The 18901-nt window shown below is 43.8% G+C and overlaps 1 protein-coding gene across 3 annotated transcripts in view; it reads left to right on the forward strand.

Moving 5' to 3' along the window:
- DOCK1 (dedicator of cytokinesis 1) overlaps positions 1–18901 on the forward strand; it is a 261997-nt gene that overhangs the window by 190864 nt on the left and 52232 nt on the right. For all 3 annotated transcript variants that reach the window (XM_014257704.2, XM_005528870.3, XM_088059823.1), the window contains exons 33-37: positions 5759–5907; positions 12421–12506; positions 12694–12850; positions 16970–17010; positions 18328–18418. In XM_014257704.2, the coding sequence (XP_014113179.2) occupies positions 5759–5907; positions 12421–12506; positions 12694–12850; positions 16970–17010; positions 18328–18418 (524 nt within the window). The remainder of the gene's footprint in view (positions 1–5758; positions 5908–12420; positions 12507–12693; positions 12851–16969; positions 17011–18327; positions 18419–18901) is intronic.

Raw genomic sequence — 18901 nt, forward strand, 5'->3', positions numbered from 1 at the left:
TAAAGCATGCCTGCAGAAAGCTTTTAAAAACCAGGTGATTCAAGAAATCAAGCCACCTCTGCATATTTAATTCACCATCTGGGAAGGCACTTCACTCTTGTTAATATTTATGTGTCTTGTGGTTTTTATGGGTTTCAGCCTCTTGCTGAACACAAAGCCCTTGTTATGGTGATACCTATTCAATGGAATTTTTTTTTCCCCTTAAAAATATCTGTACACACACATTTATGTACATGTATTTATATATTTATATATATATATATATATTTTGAGGATGCAGTACCTGGGACTGTAGCAAAATGGATGTGTCCAAGGGTTCTCAGTACCTCAGCCTGGAAATTCTGCTTAAACTCTGCTTTTCAGCCTTGTCTGGCTGCATCAGTGACTGAGGAGAGCCTGGGAAGTTGGGCCTCCCTGGAGCTCATGGGTAAATGAGGCAGCTCTGCCTCTCTCCAGCCTGGGCTGCTCTCTGGGTATAATTTGCCTGTACAGGGATTGAATTTCATGAAAAACTGAATATTTACTGTGACCTGAGTGTACTCGTCTGCCAGATTTCATTTTCCTGAGCTTAACAGCACAGACACTTCAGCTCTTGTGAGTTTTATCAAAACTTCCTTAAATGATCAGAAATAAACGTGTTTGCCACTTCCCTTCTATCTCTGGCTGAGCTGTTGTTGCTGAGAGTTGAAAAACCTCGGCATCTCTAAGAGAAGAGATTGCCAAGGGTTCATAAGTATTTGATATCACAGAATTTGCATCCTATCTGCTGGAATGATGAGAAAAGGCTTCAGAGAGCAGCCGAGTTCACTTTTATTAGAAGCATCTTTGGTGAATTAAATGTCTGGAGAACAGATTAGAGCTTAGTGCACGACTGAGATGTGACTTGACAGGCAGGTAATAAAATCAGTGTCGTGCCTGCTGCTGCATCACCCAGCGTGGGATGCTGCCAGCCTCTGGGTGAGTAATTAGCCAAATCCTTCTCTCTTCCAGGCCCACAGTTGTGGAGTCATGGAATTGTTAAGGTTGGGAAAGGCTGAGTCCAGCCCAGCACTGCCAAGGTCACCAGTGCCCCGTGTCCCCAAGTGCCACATCCACATGGCTTTTAAATCCCTCCAGGGATGGGGAGTCCAGCACTGCTCTGAGCAGCCCCTTCCAGTGCTTGTAAATCATTTTGGTGAAGAAATTTTCCCAAGTATCCCCCCTGAGCCTCCCCTGGCCTGAGGCTGTTCCCTCTCCTCCTGTCCCTGTTCCCCGGGAGCAGATCCCAAATCCCCCCGGCTGTCCCCTCCTGCCAGGGACTTGTGCAGAGCCAGAAATTCCCCCTGAGCCTCCTTTGCTCCAGCCTGAGCCCCTTCCCAGCTCCTCAGGAATTCTCCAGCCCCTTCCCAGCTCCCTCAGGAATTCTCCAGCCCCTTCCCAGCTCCCTCAGGAATTCTCCAGCCCCTTCCCAGCTCCCTCAGGAATTCTCCAGCCCCTTCCCAGCTCCCTCAGGAATTCTCCAGCCCCTTCCCAGCTCCCTCAGCCACCTTTTCTCCTCACTAATATTTTCTGCCCTCTTTAGATTATTGCGGCTTCTTAAACTTTTCCCAGAATTTACTGGACTGAAAGTAGAAAGTTTGGTGCAGACTTTTCCATCCAGCTGTTGTTAACTGAGGTTGTTTTATCCAGGCTGGGTTTTGTGGAGTGCATTGTGCTTTTCACTACTGCTGCTGTCACTGTCTGCTCTTTGCAGGTTATTTAGTTGCTCCAGGGTTCAGTTTCTCACCATTAACAAGGATAATTTCCCCTGGAGTTTTGGGAATCAGTTGGCACAAGGGGTAGTGTTTTCTTTAATATTTCTTTCTATGCTGTCATGAAAGCCTTTTATTTTTAATGGATTTTTTATAAATGGAGATTATCTAGGTAAGATGCCTCTATGGCCTCCTCAAGCTCTAATACCTGTGATTCTCTAAGATCCATTAATGCCAAAATCCCACATGTAGAGGGAGTCAGGAAATTGCTGCTCTTCCCAAGAAAAGCTGGGAGAGAAAGGTAAATGTGAGGACTGCAGTCCAAGGCAGCCTTTGTGCTTCTCCTGAGCAGCACCTTGATTTTCCTCATCTTCTTTGTCACACAGAGAGTGCATGTTAAACTCATGGATCACGTTCAACTTCTGGCTCCTCACCAATCTCATCTGTGTCACAGCATCAATTAAGAGGGAATTCCAACTTCCCACTGCATGGGAATCGATTGCGGGGTGCCTGACACTTTTATCTTGGAAGCTACACTGCATTAATCAAATTATTCATGTGTATGTTCAGAAACTAAACCAGAAGCGAAAGTCTGGAATTTTGGAATTCTTGAGCACAGGATTTTTATGTCTGTGCTGTGGTGCATGAGATGTGATGAAACCAAACCACCCTGACTTTGGATTTATGGATTAAAGGGTATAGAAAAGCCTCAAAAATTAATATTTATACTCATCAGGTTTTGTTTCTAAATACCATGATTAACACACGATGCCTGCTGAGTTAAAACTCCCCAGCTGGGAAAAAGGCAGTCCTCCAGCTATAATGCACATTTCAAAGTATAATTTTTTCCTGAAACTAAACAGTAAAATAAGAATTCTTAAAGTTTTTACTTGGCTGCCTGTTTGTGACACAGGGGAGGCCTCAGTAGTCACACCTTCCTATATTTATGAGCAGGAAAAAAAATTAAAATAACATTTATAGTACAGAACAGCACTTCAGAGGCTTTTTTCCTTCCATACCACAACCTGAACTTTAAAATGCCTTGCTTGGAGTCACTGTTTTGTTGAAGCTGGGGCTTCTTAAAGTTTGCTGAGACATTAAGGATGAAAAAAGCATCAAACAGGCCGTGGCCTGGCTGGGAAATGCAGGAATTCAAAAACCAGGCGCTGAAAAAGGTTTTGGGATGCAGCTTAGCCAGCAGAACCGAGGGTCTGCTGGAGCTGGTGGGCACAGGGGTGTGGTGGTGAATGGATCCCACTGTGCCAGGGGGATGGAGGTGACATTCCAAAGGACATCCTGCTGGGAAGGGTGGCCAGGGAACGGCGGCTCGGAGGGCAGCGCTGCTGGTGGTGACGTCTGGAGCAGCTGGGGGGAGATGGAGAAACTCCTCAAGGTGAAGGGGAATGAATGGTGCTGGTGTCCTCCAGCCAGTGCCACCGTCCCTGCCAGGGCCTGATGTCACCAAAGGTGTCTGGACAGGGTCCTCGATGTGGTTGGAGGGAAGGCCAGGGTTAAAAATAGCCCTGAACTCGGGTTGTTATGTAAAGAGAAGTCATTGCACATCACCTTCTCTGCGTTAGTCAGGCGTGTTCCCAGCCGGCCCAGGGGACAGGGGAGGCTGCTGGATAATTACTCACAGGTCATTGTGGCCCAGATTGAAATGGGAAGAGTGTGGGAAATGAGGATCACACCTTAGCCAGCAAGGAGAGCACCTTGGGGTTGGTTTGTGATGAGGTGCCTTCCTGCTGTGTGAGGCAGGCATGAGACGCTGCAAGGGGCAGGTTTTGCATGTCCAAAGGTGCCTTTTTTCACGTGTGATTCCTAAAGCAGCTGCACAAGTTGGCTTTCAGTAGAGACGCCTCAGTTTTCTCCCAGACTCGTCACATTTGGAGTCTCTGTGTGGGAGTTCCCACACTCCCGCAGAGAAGAAAAAGGTGAATTCCTTGCTGGGTTGTTTATCAGACAGGGGGATGGATGCCTTAGCGGGTCAGGGGAGGATTGTTTTCCTTCCTTCTTTGCTCCCAATGCTTTCTTCAGTGGGCCAGCATCTGCCAGGATCTGGTTGTCACAGCAAGCCCATGGGTGTCACCACGTGTGGCACGGACATCACCCAGGGCTCCCACTGCAGGGCCTTCCTCCAGAGAGCTGCAAATATCATCATTAAACCCAAGACTTAATCTTGTGTGGATTTTTCACATCTCAGGTTCAAAAGATGTTCCTCTTCTGAGGGGATTCCTGTGCTTGAGGCAGTGGAAAAGCCCTGTGTGGCACAGGGAGAGCTCGCAGCGTTCAGTCGGCGCGTGATGAACAGCTTTTGTCACCGTTATTTGTTTTCTGCAATATTGACTCTGGCACTCCTCAGGCATAACACAAGAAATCTGTCACCTGAGAGCCCCAGTGTAATAATCCTTGTAGGAGACTGAGGGAAGCTTTAGGCCTCTCATCTGATGTTCCTGAGCAGGTCCCAGCTCTGCAGCAGCACCCAAAGTCACCATTTTCGTTGAATATTAATTTGCCCTGATCTGATTGCTAACACTAATAGGATTCAGGAGTTTGCCAAATCAAGGAACTGAAATTATATCTGCTAAAAAAAGGAGCATATTTTGGTGGTAAAAGGTTTTTCTTGATTACATTTGTTGAGATTTATGATAGTTCTGGTCAAAGTGAAACTACCAATTAAAGACTTCACTGGTTACTGTCACAGTGGTGAAGTGCAGTGGAATAAAAATGAGTTGAAATCTGTTTCTGTCCTGTACCAGTGGTAACTGCAGTGGGAAGCGAGAGTTTGAGAGCTGGAAGAAACTGAGGACTGGACTCCAAAGAATCTGGTCTGAAGCACAGTACTGGGTGTAGAAACAGTGTTTGAAGCTGGTTGTGAACACCCCTAACAGGGCATTTGTGAGGAGCATCCCCAGCTCTGGCCTGAGCTCCCAGGGGATCCCAGCCTGTTGCTGATGGTGAAATATGTCTGTGTTTGTGTTTCCTGAGCTTCTGCCTGAGCTCTCAGGGCTGTGCTGCTGCAGCACCACTGCACAGTGAGGAGATGGAACACCAGGACAGGGTGCCCAGAGCAGCTGGGGCTGCCCCTGGATCCCTGGCAGTGCCCAAGGCCGGGTTGGAGCCACCTGGGATGGTGGAAGGTGTCCCTGCAGGGACATCCAATTCCACAGCAGGGGTGGAATTGGATGAACTTTAACGTCACTCCCAACTCCAACCATCCTGATGATTTTTCCATGGACTTACTCACCAGATAATTTACAGCACACACACTCTGCATCCATTTAGCCAATAATATAACCAATAATCTGCTCTTTTTCCCTAAGCCAGTATTTATTTGGTACCACGCTCCTGCTAAGCTTTAATTTCCCTTCCCTGTGTGGAGCAGAGCAGGGATGGAGGTAGGAGCAGCTTCCTCTTGGGAAGCTAAAAATGCAATCAGGTTTCACAGGCAGCTCAGCTCTGAGGAAAGGAGACATATTGTGGGCTGGCTGAGCTGTGCTTTCATGTCTGGAGGCTCTGTTAGGCTGCACTCGTGGTGACACTTTGATAGACTGACACTGAGAACATTTTGTTCACACAGGAGTCTAAATAAGTTAATACGAGTGATGTGCCTTTTAGCCTCCCTCCCTGCCAGCCACACATTGTGTTTTAAAATAAAACCTGGAAATTTGGGTGTGAAAATTTGTAGTGGGAAATGTGGCGAGTCCCAGCTTGATGACTGATCCAGCGGCTCCTCTTGGTTTGGGTTTATACACCACCTCCCCTCCTGTGGAATTAATAATAATAATTGTGGTGGTGGTCATCATCATCCTCCTCATCATCATCATCATCATCATCATCACCATCATCATCATCACCATCATTATCATGATCATCAAATAAATAAGAATAATGAAAAGGCATTTCAATAGAGCCAGATGCTAAAACACGTTTTTTTTAATGCTCCCTGAGGATTTATTAATACAGCTTTTACCTCTTCTACCAAAGCCAGGGGTTGTTCACTCTGAAATGCATCTTTTCTCCTAAAGGTCAGCATAAAATCAAGTTCATCCCAGAAATGGTGGGGCCTATCCTGGAAATGACGCTGATCCCAGAGACAGAGCTGCGGAAAGCCACGATCCCCATCTTCTTTGACATGATGCAGTGTGAGTTCCACTCCACCAGAAGCTTCCAGAGGGTAAGCAGAGAACATTTAAAGCCAGGATGATTTGGCTGTTCTTTGACAAAGCATAAGGAGTTTTGTTACTTCTCATTTTTCTAAGGAGTGATATAATTATGGATTTGCTTATTTCCTATAAGTCCTGAGGGGCTGTGGAGTTTGCATCTGTTGGTTTGAAGTGGTTATTGAAGGAGAAATTTGCATGTAGTAAATGAAACCTTTGGTTATGGCACAGGAACAAAGACAGATGTCTTAAATTGTCACTGTGACTCACACAAGGAGTTTGCTCCTGAGATAAATTGAACATAAAGAAAGGTTGATAATGTGGCAAAAGTATAACCTGTAAGGATTTATCATCTCTGCTCTCTTATAATAATTCTGATTTTCCTCGCCATTTTATGGATTTTGAAGAGGAAAAATACAATCCAGCACTGTCAGTTTTTCTTCTTGCTCTACAGGCACTGCAAAATCTCAAATAGTAATGGAGCATTTTTATTCTATTTGATTTGAACCTGCTGAGGGCTGCCCTTGAGTACACACACACACCATCTTTTCCTGATGCCTCCAACTTTTGAAAGACAAACGGAGTGAAAGAAAGTTTCTTGCTGTCATTCATCTGACATTGCTTCCCTTGAAACTTTACTTATGGATTGAGTTTAAGACTAGTTAGGCCAGGTAGGGTTTGGACTAAGCCAGTGGAGCTCCTTCCCACTGTGAGATTGCTGTCGGTCCAGGACATGACCTTGTGAATTCTGCAATAAAGCTTGACATGTGATGTTTGCTTTTTCCCCCCTTTCTATTGGCAGCTTTCTTTCTTGGATGAAAAACCTTATCCTTTTCCATACTTTTCTTGTGAATTGCTCTTGAGAAGCAGCTCTTAATAAATCTGTAGGCAGAGTAAATGAAAATTTGCGTGGGGAGACTTAAGCAAGGGAAATGGCATCAGCTTTATTGCTTTGATTTGTTTTGTGCTGGATGGTGTGTGGAGAGGTTGTGAACTGTGTTTTGGCTTCATCCAATTACTGCATAATCATTTTCTCTCGTGTTTGACTCCAGAGCTACTGTAAAGATTGAAATGCTCACTGGGATACCATTTAAAGAGTTTCCTGTCAGATGCTCTCTTTCGTTGCTTGTCATTTTTTATTTGTACAATTATATAGATCATGAAGAATCCGAGGGTGACTTTATAGCTAAATTTATGGCCCTCAATTTTCCTGACAGAGGGAAACCAGCTTTGTGTGGAATAGTTGGATGATTTTAATAAATGAATGTCTTAAATATTTCATTTAGCGGGGTTTTCTTGCTGTTTGAGAAGAAAAATGCCTCATCCTCAAGCCAGAGATGTCTGGGGTTGTACTCGACACAGTGGCAGTGTAGCTCCTTTATGTTGGCATTGACAGGACAGGTGCAGAGGTTACAACCCCCTTTTCCATAGGTTTGGAGGAACCAGCCACATCCTGCAAGGAATAATAAATCTGCCCACTGATTGTGCAGTTCTGAGTTTGCTGAATATCTCAGGTTGGCCTTTGGGGAATGAAGATCACAGGCTTGGGAAAAGCAGAGGGTTGAAGGAAAGTCTCATCTGGATGGGACCTTTGGAAGTAATCTGGGTCTCAGGTGGGGTTATCTGGGAGCACCTGAAGCTCAGTTTGGAATATCTCCAGTGAGGCTTGTTTGAGCATTTCTCTGGATGAGCTATTCCAGTGTTTAATCCTGGCCTTTGGAAGGTGTCCCTGCCTGTGGCAGGGGGTTTGGAATGACACGAGGTCCCTTCCACCCCCAACCATTCCAGGATTCTGTGATTCAGACTTTCTACTTCCCGTTTCCCAATGGAATTTCCTGGGATCACCTTGTGCCTGTTTCTGCTTCCATCTCCTCTCTGAGCACTTTTTAGGTGTTGGGATGTTTGAGCTGGATTTTCTCTGGGCTCAACAAACCCAATTCCTTCAACCATTGTGGGTTCTGCAGCGCTCTGCCCTCCTTTAGACCATCTCCAGCTTGTCAGGGTCTCTCTAAGCTGCTGGATCAGAGCCAGACATGGAATTCCAGCCCTGGTTCAACAAGTGCAGTAGTCCTGGTGCAATCCAGGGCACATTTAGGCTCCATTGAAGGAAGACACTTTTTTTTTCATGTTCAGCTTGGTAAATTGGCTTTTCCCAGTCACCTTCTTTCTCTTTGTGTACCTGGGAAAAGCTTCCATGAGATCTTGCTCCGTGTTTTCCTCAGAAATTGAAGTGGGGCTGCCTGGTCTGTAGATTTCCTCACTCATTTTTTTGTCTCATTTGTGTTGAAGTGATAGAAATAGATATAATCTGGTTTTTTTTTTTTAATATTACCAGTACCTAGGCAAGCTTTGAAGCTTAATGGGTCGATGTAATGTGCTGCTTTATATCCTTTATATGCAAGTACCAATTATCCTTGTCCAGCACTGCTTCCAGAGAGAACTTCCAAATGGCATGGTTGGCTGCTGTTAAACTAATCTGCCAGAAATCCAATTATCTAACCTTATTAGTCACATCAACGAGGGTTTAGATTGGCTCCACTTCACCAGCAGATGTATCAACCTCATGATTTGTGGGGGAGGAATTGCAGGTTTTTGCAGGCCTCTGATGCTGTGATGGTTTGTGTGATAAACAGGCAGCTTTCCCTGTGGTGGTTTTCATTTCAGGAGGATTTGGGTTTGCCTGGTAAAACCAGGAACAGACAGAAGGGGTTTTTTTCTTCTCCCAGTGTATTTAGAGACAGAACAGGATAAATTCCCCTTGTTTTTACAGAACTATATTAAGGCTGACTGAATTAAAAGCTGGATTTGCCCATTTTGTCCTGTCCTTCTGAAGGTGCTTTGAAGCCTTTATAAGATTTCAAAGTAGCCTGTACCTCAAAGCAGGAATCCCATCCTAAAAACAGTGTGGGACTGAAGCTTCCCTGTGGAAGGAAACTCCTTCTCCTCTTGGCTTCTCCCTTGTCCAGTTTCAGGAGCGGAACCTCCGGATCAAAGGGAATTTATCAGAGCCAGGGGAGCGATGAAAGAGAATTGGTTTGATTGTTCAGGTGAGCAGGATGGATCCCGTGGTGAGAACAGGAGGGAAAGCTTCAGGTGGAACAGCCCTGCAGCTGGAATGTGGAATTTGGAGCATGGAAAGCTCCTGGTGTCAGTGCCTGTTCCTCCCAGCTGTGCCTTCATTCCTCATTTCCTACCAGAGCTCTTTGCATGAATTTTAACTGACCTTTTCTGGACCTGTGTCACTGCTGGTGCCACATTCTGCTTGTTTGGAGTTGAGCCCATTTCTAACATTTAACAATAAATCCCAGCATCACCAAAGAGTCACACCAGCATTTTGATTTTCACATGCTGGTTATTGATGAATTTCAGATGGGTTTAATTCCCCTTAGTCAGAAGTTTCTCCTGGTTTATCTGAATTTCTCTTGGCTTTCAGAACCTATAATTCCCTATTAAGTATTTTTGCCACTTCTGAGCCCTGGGTTAATCTCCCTTTCCTTTTCTCTCCTTTCCCTTTCCCTGTGCTGTGGATTTGCAGACAGGACACAAGTAAATGACTCTCCCAGTTCGTGTGATCCCACTGAACATTCAAATAACTAATCCCTCACAAAGGATTGGTTTCAATAAGTAACATTTTTTAATTACCTACAGTTGAAGTGTAAATGTGTACATTTTTTTTGGTTTCTGGCCTTTTGGAAAGTATCAATAATCCTCTCTCCCTCCACCTACAGGGTGGCCTCCAAAATGACCCCATCATTTTGAATGGCTCCAGGTCTGTTTTCCAGCTGGAATGCTGTGGAGGAATTGCAAAGAGAACGGATGAAACCTTTGGGAATAACCACCAAATTCCATAAAAAACCTCTGAGCAAAGTTTTGCTGTACTTGTGTGCCATTTCTGCGTTAGGACTAATTCCTGGTGCTGTGATCTGTCACTTGAATTTTATATGGCAAATTATTATTAGCCCACATCAAAATGAATTTATAGCAGCTTGGAGAGCTGGAAGTCCTCCTCATCTACAGCAAAATTAACTTGTCAGCCAGTGCTACAAATTCAGCCTTCCTTGAGGTAAATCCTAGCCCAAAAGTGATCAGTTGAGTTGACATGAGCTGGCTCACCCTGATTTATTTGCTCCAGGGGGGAGATTGTCACAGAGAGGAAGCGCTGGATGTTGTTGTTGCTCAAGTTCAAACTCTCATCCTTAAAGAGAAGCTGAGATCTTGATCAGCTGCAAGGAAAAGTGGATAAAAATGTCCTGTAATCTTCCTGGTGTCGCCCCTCAAGCTTTCAGTGTCAACAGGAGGATGTGAATGTGGCTCACTGATGGTGAAGATATTCCCCCTAAAGCCTTCAAAAAGTGCCACTCGCTCTAATGGAAACATTGGAGATGTGGCACTTCTTCATTTGAGACTAAATCCCATCACAATAATTGCAGGCTTATTTATGCATTAAATTAAATGTAATGCATTTATTTAAGGGAAAAAGAAAAGCATTAAGGGGGAAAAAAAAAAGAGAGAAAAGGAGAAATGGAGTTTGTATCCAGGTGCAGTGTCCCAGAGCCACTGGCTTGTGCAGCTCCAGGGTCACATTCCTGCTCCCATCATGGGAAATGATAAACCTCCAAAGCTCCATAAACCTCAGCTGGTATTGATAAAATCTTCCTCCGTGGAAAGACCACAGAAGGAATTTTAACCAATGTTAAATAACATTTATTCATCTGGCTGCAATGATCTGCATCACAGCGACTCCATGAGAAATATCAGGAATGACTGAAGAACAAAGATATTGTTAATAATCCTTAAAAACCCCGAAATGCCACAAGTCTGGCTCTGTTCAGCCCAAGAGGCTGTTAGGGAAAATGGCCCAACAAAGCTTGGATTTCCAGAGATTTAAATAAAGCTGATAGTGGGAAGATCCTCGAGAGCCTGCATGACAAATATAATTGCTCTTCTGTATCTGAGGAATCTCTTCCTAAAAAAATACATCACCTGCAGGGCTGGGGCTGGCAGCAAGTGTCATTTTGCACATTGGGTTAGAAAGTCAATTTATTTCTGGGGTCATTAGGGATTTTTGTGACTTTGTGTCTGTTTCATCGTTGTGTTGTTTCAGTGTTTTACTCAATGCTCTGGTACTGTGGGGACATGTTTAGTTCTGGGAGGGGGTGGTTTGCATTATCCTGCCTTTCCTCATTTCCCAGTCATTATTTTAATATTTATTTTAATATTTAATAATGGATTCATCGCATTCACTGTGACCAGGGACAAGGCCTGAGGGAACTGGAGCTGTGGCAGGGGGTTTAGTTGGGTATCAGGAAAGGTTCCTCATCCAGAGGGTGCTGGCACTGCCCAGGCTCCCAGGGAATGGACACCAAGGCTGCCAGAGCTCCAGGAGCCTTTGGACAGCGTTCCAGGGATGTCCAGGTGGGATTTTGGGATGTCTGTGCAGGGACAGGGGCTGGACTGATGATCCCTGTCCAACCCAGGAATTTTAAGATCCAGACAATCCATTCTTTCTCCATGGTACATTATGTGCTGTTAATATCACCTGCAGATGCAAAGTACATCTCTTGACATTTACAAAATGTTGGTACTCTTTGTTTTTGTGCAGGGGCCTTTTGCTTCTCCTCAGCATCCTTAGGGGTGGCTTAAGCAAGAGACAGTGAAAAAACCTGGTGACACCTGTCCTGTCACCCACTGTGAGCACTGAGCTCCCACTGCCCTGCCATGGGCTCCCAGCTCACCCAGCCTCTCCTGCTGAGATCTGTCTTTAATCCTGTGGCTGTGCTTATTTAATGAAGAATTAGGAATTAGGTGACTTCACTGATTCCTTACAGAGCAGCAGGACTAGAGTGAGCCTTCCTCCACCAACAGTTCACATCCATTCCTAGCAGCAGCAGCTAAAACCCTCTGTAAACATCAAAAATCCAGGGAATTACCCAGTTTGCATTTAAAATATATTCTGATGGCCTCTTAAGTTTGTGTTCTTTTAATATTGCCCACATAAAATTATTCTGGAGTTGTTTGAAACTACTCCCCTCTCTTCTGCAGGGTTTATTAACAGCTTTATCAGGCTGTGTCCTCCAGTCAGTGTCTGTGTGCTAAAAAGGGATGTCTGGGATGCTGGGGGTGCATCCAACAGGGTTATCCAGCCTCAGGTGTTGCCTTTCCTCTCTCAGAGAGCATCCAGCATTTTTGTGTTTAGTTCTGTTGCTGGGGACATTCTGTGCCTCCTTTCTCCCTGCCCTCAATTCCTGGCATTAATCTCCTTCTTTAGTTTTCCATAATACAAATATTTACACTTCATTTAACAGCACGACCAGCGATTCCTTTAACCAGAGAAGTCCTTGTAGGGCAGGGGATCATCGTGGAGAGTCTAAAACCAGAGACTGCAAACTCTAAAAGTCAATCAAGCTTTAAACCAGGGGCTGAACATCTCACTGAGGCACCCAACCAATCTGTGAGGCATCGAGGCTACAGTAATAAAGTGAAATATTTGCCAGCTGATTATTTACACTTGCTTTGTTTAATTGCAGTTCGAAAACGAGATCATCACCAAACTGGATCACGAAGTGGAAGGAGGCCGTGGAGATGAGCAGTACAAAGTGTTATTTGACAAAATGTAAGTGTTGATCAGCAGCAAAATTTATGTCATGGGGAAGTCAGGAGAGAGAGCAATTAGACTACAATGAACTTTGTAGCCCAGAAATAATTAAAATCTGTTAACGATGCGCAATATTTAAAACCGCACCTGAGTCAAGGTTTTTCTCCGTGTGTGATTAACAAGGCGAACTTAATTGGTTTTTCAGTCTCCTGGAGCACTGCAGGAAGCACAAATACCTGGCCAAGAGTGGGGAGACTTTTGTGAAGCTGGTGGTGCGGCTGATGGAGCGGCTGTTGGACTACAGGACCATCATGCACGATGAGAACAAGGAGAACCGCATGAGCTGCACTGTCAACGTGCTGGTGAGCAGGAAAACCACAAATCACCATCAAATCACTGCAAAATCACCCCAAAATCACTGCAAATTCACTGCAAAATCACCCCAAAATCACTGCAAATTCACTGCAAAATCACCCCAAAATCACTGCAAAATCACCACCAAATCACTGCAAAATCACCCCAAAATCACTGCAAAATCACTGCAAATTCACTGCAAAATCACCCCAAAATCACTGCAAAATCACCACCAAATCACTGCAAAATCACCCCAAAATCACTGCAAAATCACTGCAAATTCACTGCAAAATCACCCCAAAATCACTGCAAATTCACTGCAAAATCACCCCAAAATCACTGCAAAATCACCACAAAATCACTGCAAAATCACCACCAAATCACTGCAAAATCACCCCAAAATCACTGCAAAATCACTGCAAATTCACTGCAAAATCACCACAAAATCACTGCAAATTCACTGCAAAATCACCACAAAATCACTGCAAAATCACCATCAAATCACTGCAAAATCACCACCAAATCACTGCAAAATCACCCCAAAATCACTGCAAAATCACTGGAAATTCACTGCAAAATCACCACAAAATCACTGCAAATTCACTGCAAAATCACCACAAAATCACTGCAAAATCACCACAAATTTGCTGTGAAACCACCACAAAATCACCACAAAATCACTGCAAAATCACCTCAAAATTGTCACAAATTCGCTATGAAACCACCACAAAACTGTCACACAATCACCACTAAATCACCATAAAATCATTGCAAAAACACCTCAAAATCACTGCAAAATCACCACAAAATTGCCACAAATGTGCTATGAAACCACCACAAAACTGTCACAAAATCACTGCAGAATCACCACAAAATTGCCACAAATGTGCTATGAAACCACTACAAAACCACCACAAAATAACCACAAATCACCACAAAATCTCTGCAGAATTGCCAAAAAATCACCACAAAATAACTGCAAGATCACCACAAAATCCCTGCAAAATCCTCACAACATTGCCACAGTCACTACAAAACCAGCAAAAATCACCCAAACCCCCATTACTCTCAAAATCCTGCACCTTTAACCAAGGGCTTGTGTCAAGCAGAGTGTCTGTTGGGATTCTCAGGAAAATTTGGAATTCTTTAGGATTTTTTCCTATTTTTTTTCCTATTTTGGTGAAGGCCAATCTGTGAAAACACTGATTATCCCTTCTTTAATTGTTTCTACAGAAAGATATAAGGAGAAATGTTACAGGGCCTGTTCATTGACATTTACAATTGATGTATAAACAACTCTGTGCTGAAAACCACTTGACATACAGAATGTCAGAGTTCTCTGCCATTTACTCCCAAAATTTCCATGGAGTTGCAATCCCATTTAAATTCTGTTCTCTGCTCAGCCCCTTTATTGAAATTATTTGAAGAAATTTGAGTTACTATTTAATTCACAGCAGGAAAAGCTTGGCTTGTTTTCCTCACTGATAGGAAATTTCCTTCTCTTAGGTCCTAAAATTTTGGAAGTGTCCACTCCTTACACAAATCTTGGTCCATTTGGGCTGGAGCTGGGAGCAATAATTGCTCCCCATTGCGCTCATACAATTTAGAGATTTAGAGAAATGTAGAGATTTAGAAAATGGGATTTTATAACCCCAAAATCAGCACCCATGAAAAATAACTTTCAGAGACCCCAAAATAACATGAACTAAATTTGATTTTTCCACTAGCACTGTTTGCCACTGAGGATTCCAAGCTTTCCTCCCCAGATCATCATCAAAGCTTTGATTTTGCCTAAATACATGAGGCACAGCCAGTGTTTATCATTTATATGATCTGGGTGATGGATTTTGTTCAGGAAAGAGCTGAGTAAATAGTTTGCAGGATATTTTTTTTTTTGCATATAATGTAGTTTTTAGCTTTTTTTTTGCTTTTAATGCAGTCCTGGCCTCGTGCAGTGCAGCCTTTACACCGCCCCATCGCATCAGCCAGAAACAAAACCGTGCCCACTGGAGCAGGAGAGGAGATGGAGGCATCAAATCTGAAATTTGGCTTATTTTTAGTTTGTTTTTCCTCTCTTTGCACATCAGAAAGCATCAGAATGTTTGGGAAATGGGCAAAGAGGAGGGACTTGGGGAGCTGTCAGCAGCTGGTGATGCAGCAGGTGCTGTTGGGCTGCCCGCAGAAAGGTCACGGCATCCTCCCGAGCAAGGTGGAAAATCCTGCCAGTTCTCCAAGCAGGATGGGAAACAACAAATCACAGTCACCACAGGCTCTCTGTCAAACTGGGAAAATTTCCTTGGGAAGGTGAAGTTGTTTCTCCTTCCCTTGATCAGAACATTTGAAGCCTCCCCCAGGAATTCTCGCCGTCCCCGTGGGGGAGCCATGGGACACTTGGGGATTGGGTTTGTTTTCTCCAGGTGTTTTCTCCCAACAGCATCTCGTGATGCTGGATTCGGGCAGCTGAATTTGTCAGGCATTTGCAGATGATGGATTTCGTGGGTGATTTGCTGCTGTCAGGTTCAGTCACCGTGAGACACCGAGCTCAGGTCTGCTGGAGCCACTGGAGTCGCCGGGAAGCGGAGCGGGGCGGAATTTTCCGTCGCTTTCAGTTGCTGTGATTTCAAACTTCAGCTTGATTTTACACTCCCCTTCTCCCTCCAGGGCCCACTCAGCCTTTTCATCATTCTCCAAGTACCTGAAGTGAAATTCATGCCTTTGCAAAAACCCAGCCCACGGCTGAAACTCGGCACAATTCCCACGTGAGGTCTCAAAGAGCTCCTAATTGGGACTTTATTGATCCTGAGGTTTTCCTGGGATTAAATTTGGCTGCACTGGCTGTAGTTTAACCTGGAGGGTTTGATCTGCACTTGAGCCACTGCTGATGGGGAAGGGGTTGGAGCCCCAGGAGGGGCTGAGGGAGCTGGGAAGGGGCTCAGCCTGGAGCAAAGGAGGCTCAGGGGGAATTTCTGGCTCTGCACAAGTCCCTGGCAGGAGGGGACAGCCGGGGGGATTTGGGATCTGCTCCCAGGAACAGGGACAGGAGGAGAGGGAACAGCCTCAGGCTGGGCCAGGGCAGGCTCAGGGGGGATATTTGGGAAAATTCCTCCCTGGAAAATTCCTTCATGCCCAGCCCTGGCACAGCTGCCCTGGGCAGTTTGGAGTGCCCATCCCTGGAGGGATTTAAAATCCGTGTGGATGTGGCACTTGGGGACACAGGGCACTGGTGGCCTTGGTAGTTTGTTATCTGAATTGAACCCAAAACTCATAAGCAGTTTTATCAATTTAAATACCCCTGGAATAACCAATCATTCCTCTGTGGAATGTGGATTCTGTCTTGCATTCAGTTCTCTTTAAAGGGATCACTTTTATATTGCATTTATTCCACTTTTAGTACTGGGTTTGTGCTCTTTTAGTGCCTCCTCAAACTTCTTTAATTTAGCATTGAAATATATTCAATGCAGTGAAGTAGGACTTTCTTGGTATTTTGTTTTCTCAGATATATTTTAAATTTTGGAGGCAAACTTGAAATTAGACTCAGAAATGCCTTGAATCTCTCCCCCAGTTTATCATATTTTGCATTTCCAATATTTGCACTGTTAACCAGTTTATCTCAAGGCTGGAGGCGCTCAGAGGAGAGCGATGCTAATGTGTGACATATGAAACCAGATAAATAACACCAATCCAACTTTGTATTTCCAAGGAAACTGTTAGAATCCAAGAGCAGATGATGTATTGCTCAACTAAGATTCAGAGTTTTCAATCCATAGAACATGGATGTTCTAAAACATCTAAAAATGATGGGTTTGTTGTATATTAGAAAATTTTCAGCTGAAAATGGTTAATGATGTGTGACTTGCAAATGCCAGCAGCAAATTTCCAGCAGTATTGTTCTTGCAAATTCTTAACCTTTGCAATGAGACAGAAGCCCTAAAACACTGCAGCATGAAACATCCCAGCATTTGATTTTCTGAGTTAAATAACTTGTGTTCCATCACTGGAGGCAAATTTCATTTTGCAGTTTGGAGGTTGACATTACGCAATTATGAATTTTTAATTTGGAGCGTGTTCTGTGTACATTCCAAAGTGTGAAATCAAAGACTTTGTAACCAAATCATGTTGTTTTTCAGAATTTCTACAAGGAGATCGAGAGGGAAGAGATGTACATAAGGTTTGTAAACATGACTGGTGACAAACTGCCTGACACAGGCTCTGTAATTGGGGAATTTAAGTTCATATTAAGCAGTCACTTGAGGGCTGGAGGAGAAGAGTAATGAAAAATCACACCTTGGCTGAACCTGAAGTAATTCAAAAGCTTATCTGCACCAAGAACAGAGTGCTGGAAGTGAAAGTCAGGAGATTATCTCTGTCCCCTTTCTCCGAGTCCTTCAGTCCCATTACAATGAGCACTGAAATACTCAGGAGCCAGAATTCTTCTGCTCGTGAAGAAAACAAATAAGGCAAAGCTGAGCAAGGAAATGACGTTTCCTCCTGGTGAGGTACAAAATATCTGACTTGGAATAAAAACAACTCTTAAATAATACCTGACTGATACTTACTTTAAACTTAAAGCCTTCAAAATCTCTTTTCAGGCCAAGTAAAGATGGAAATATTGTGTGTTCACAGCCCCCCATTTGTGCTTTGGCTGACTGTTGCTTACACTGTTGTGCTAAAATGATGAAATTTGTGGTTTTAATGCACTTTTAAATGTTACTTGTCATTCATTCTCAGGTGCTTGTTATCTTTTTGGAAGAATTTTTACTCATGAACTCTCTTCTTGTAGTTTAAATGGTTTTAATTGGTCTTTTAGAAGTTTGCAAAAAGAACAGGAAATGGCAGGATTGATAATTGAGAAACCTATTAAGTTATTTCTTATTATTTAGGTCTGCCCTGTGCAGCATCTCTATAAAGACAAATTGTCTCTCCCTGTGAAACCCCCATCCAAAGTCCCTCCAATTTCTGTTAACAAACTTATAATGAATATCAAACTTAAAAGTATTTCCACTGGCTTTTTCAAAATACAAATTTTAATAGTTTTGTGGGGATTTTTTAATTGTCAGTGTAAAAATCATCAAATAAATGAAGAGAATGCCAGAGGTGTGATGATATTGAAGTTAAAGAATAAAACTTATTTCTGTCCCCATAGCTGAACTTATATAAGAGTGCTCTGTCTTGCACAAAATCTGGATTGGATTTATTGCTCATCACAAGTCATTCTCCTGGTGTTCAGTCAAACATTGGAGTCAGTCTTGGAGGACTTTTCCAATCTTAATGATCCCACGATTCCCTGAGTGTCCATTAAGAACAGCACAGTGGAAATGCAAATGGTCCTGATGGTTGTCTGCACACAGAATTGAGAACTTTAACCAACCCCACAAATATTTATTTGTTTGAAGATAGACTTGAACCCTTGTAATCTTCAAATTAAATTACTGAGTAAGATCTTAAACCCACTCTTTTTAAGAGCCAGTGTTTCTGTTGCTGGCAGGTACCTGTACAAGCTGTGTGACCTGCACAAGGAGTGTGATAACTACACAGAGGCTGCCTACACCTTGCTCCTGCACGCCAAGCTCCTCAAGGTAAGCCCCAAAACACATCCCAAGCCTGGGAAATCCCAGCAGGAGCCAGCCAGGGTTGTGTTGGGCACTCAGGACATCTGCACTTGAAGCTGATGGACAGCTCTGTGCTGAGCTCTCTTTTGCACGTGGAATTCCCACACAGAGGAAGGCAACACTTCACTGCATGGCAGAGCTGCATCTTGAGCTGGAGTGAGGGGAATGTGGTCAAATCAGCAGCACAAAATCCCAAATTGCAAATACCCAGACTGTACAATATGTAAAAGCCCCATACCAGGTATTTTAGTAAATGAGCTCTCCACAGATCTTTTTGTGCCTGGAATACTGGAGCCTGTTCTCGAGTGCTCTTGGGTGTTTGTAACCAATTCAGTTTAGATTTCAGAAAACTAGAGAGATTCAAATGGCCTTCTTTCCAAGTTCATGCCTTTAAAAGGTGCATATAATTTTAATGCAGTGTTACCCAGTTTATAGCACATTTGAAGAGGC

The sequence above is a fragment of the Pseudopodoces humilis genome, chromosome 9, assembly GCF_049639895.1.
Source record: "Pseudopodoces humilis isolate 2021_Gansu_Grassland_sample_001 chromosome 9, ASM4963989v1, whole genome shotgun sequence".
In the NCBI taxonomy this organism is placed as follows: domain Eukaryota; kingdom Metazoa; phylum Chordata; class Aves; order Passeriformes; family Paridae; genus Pseudopodoces; species Pseudopodoces humilis.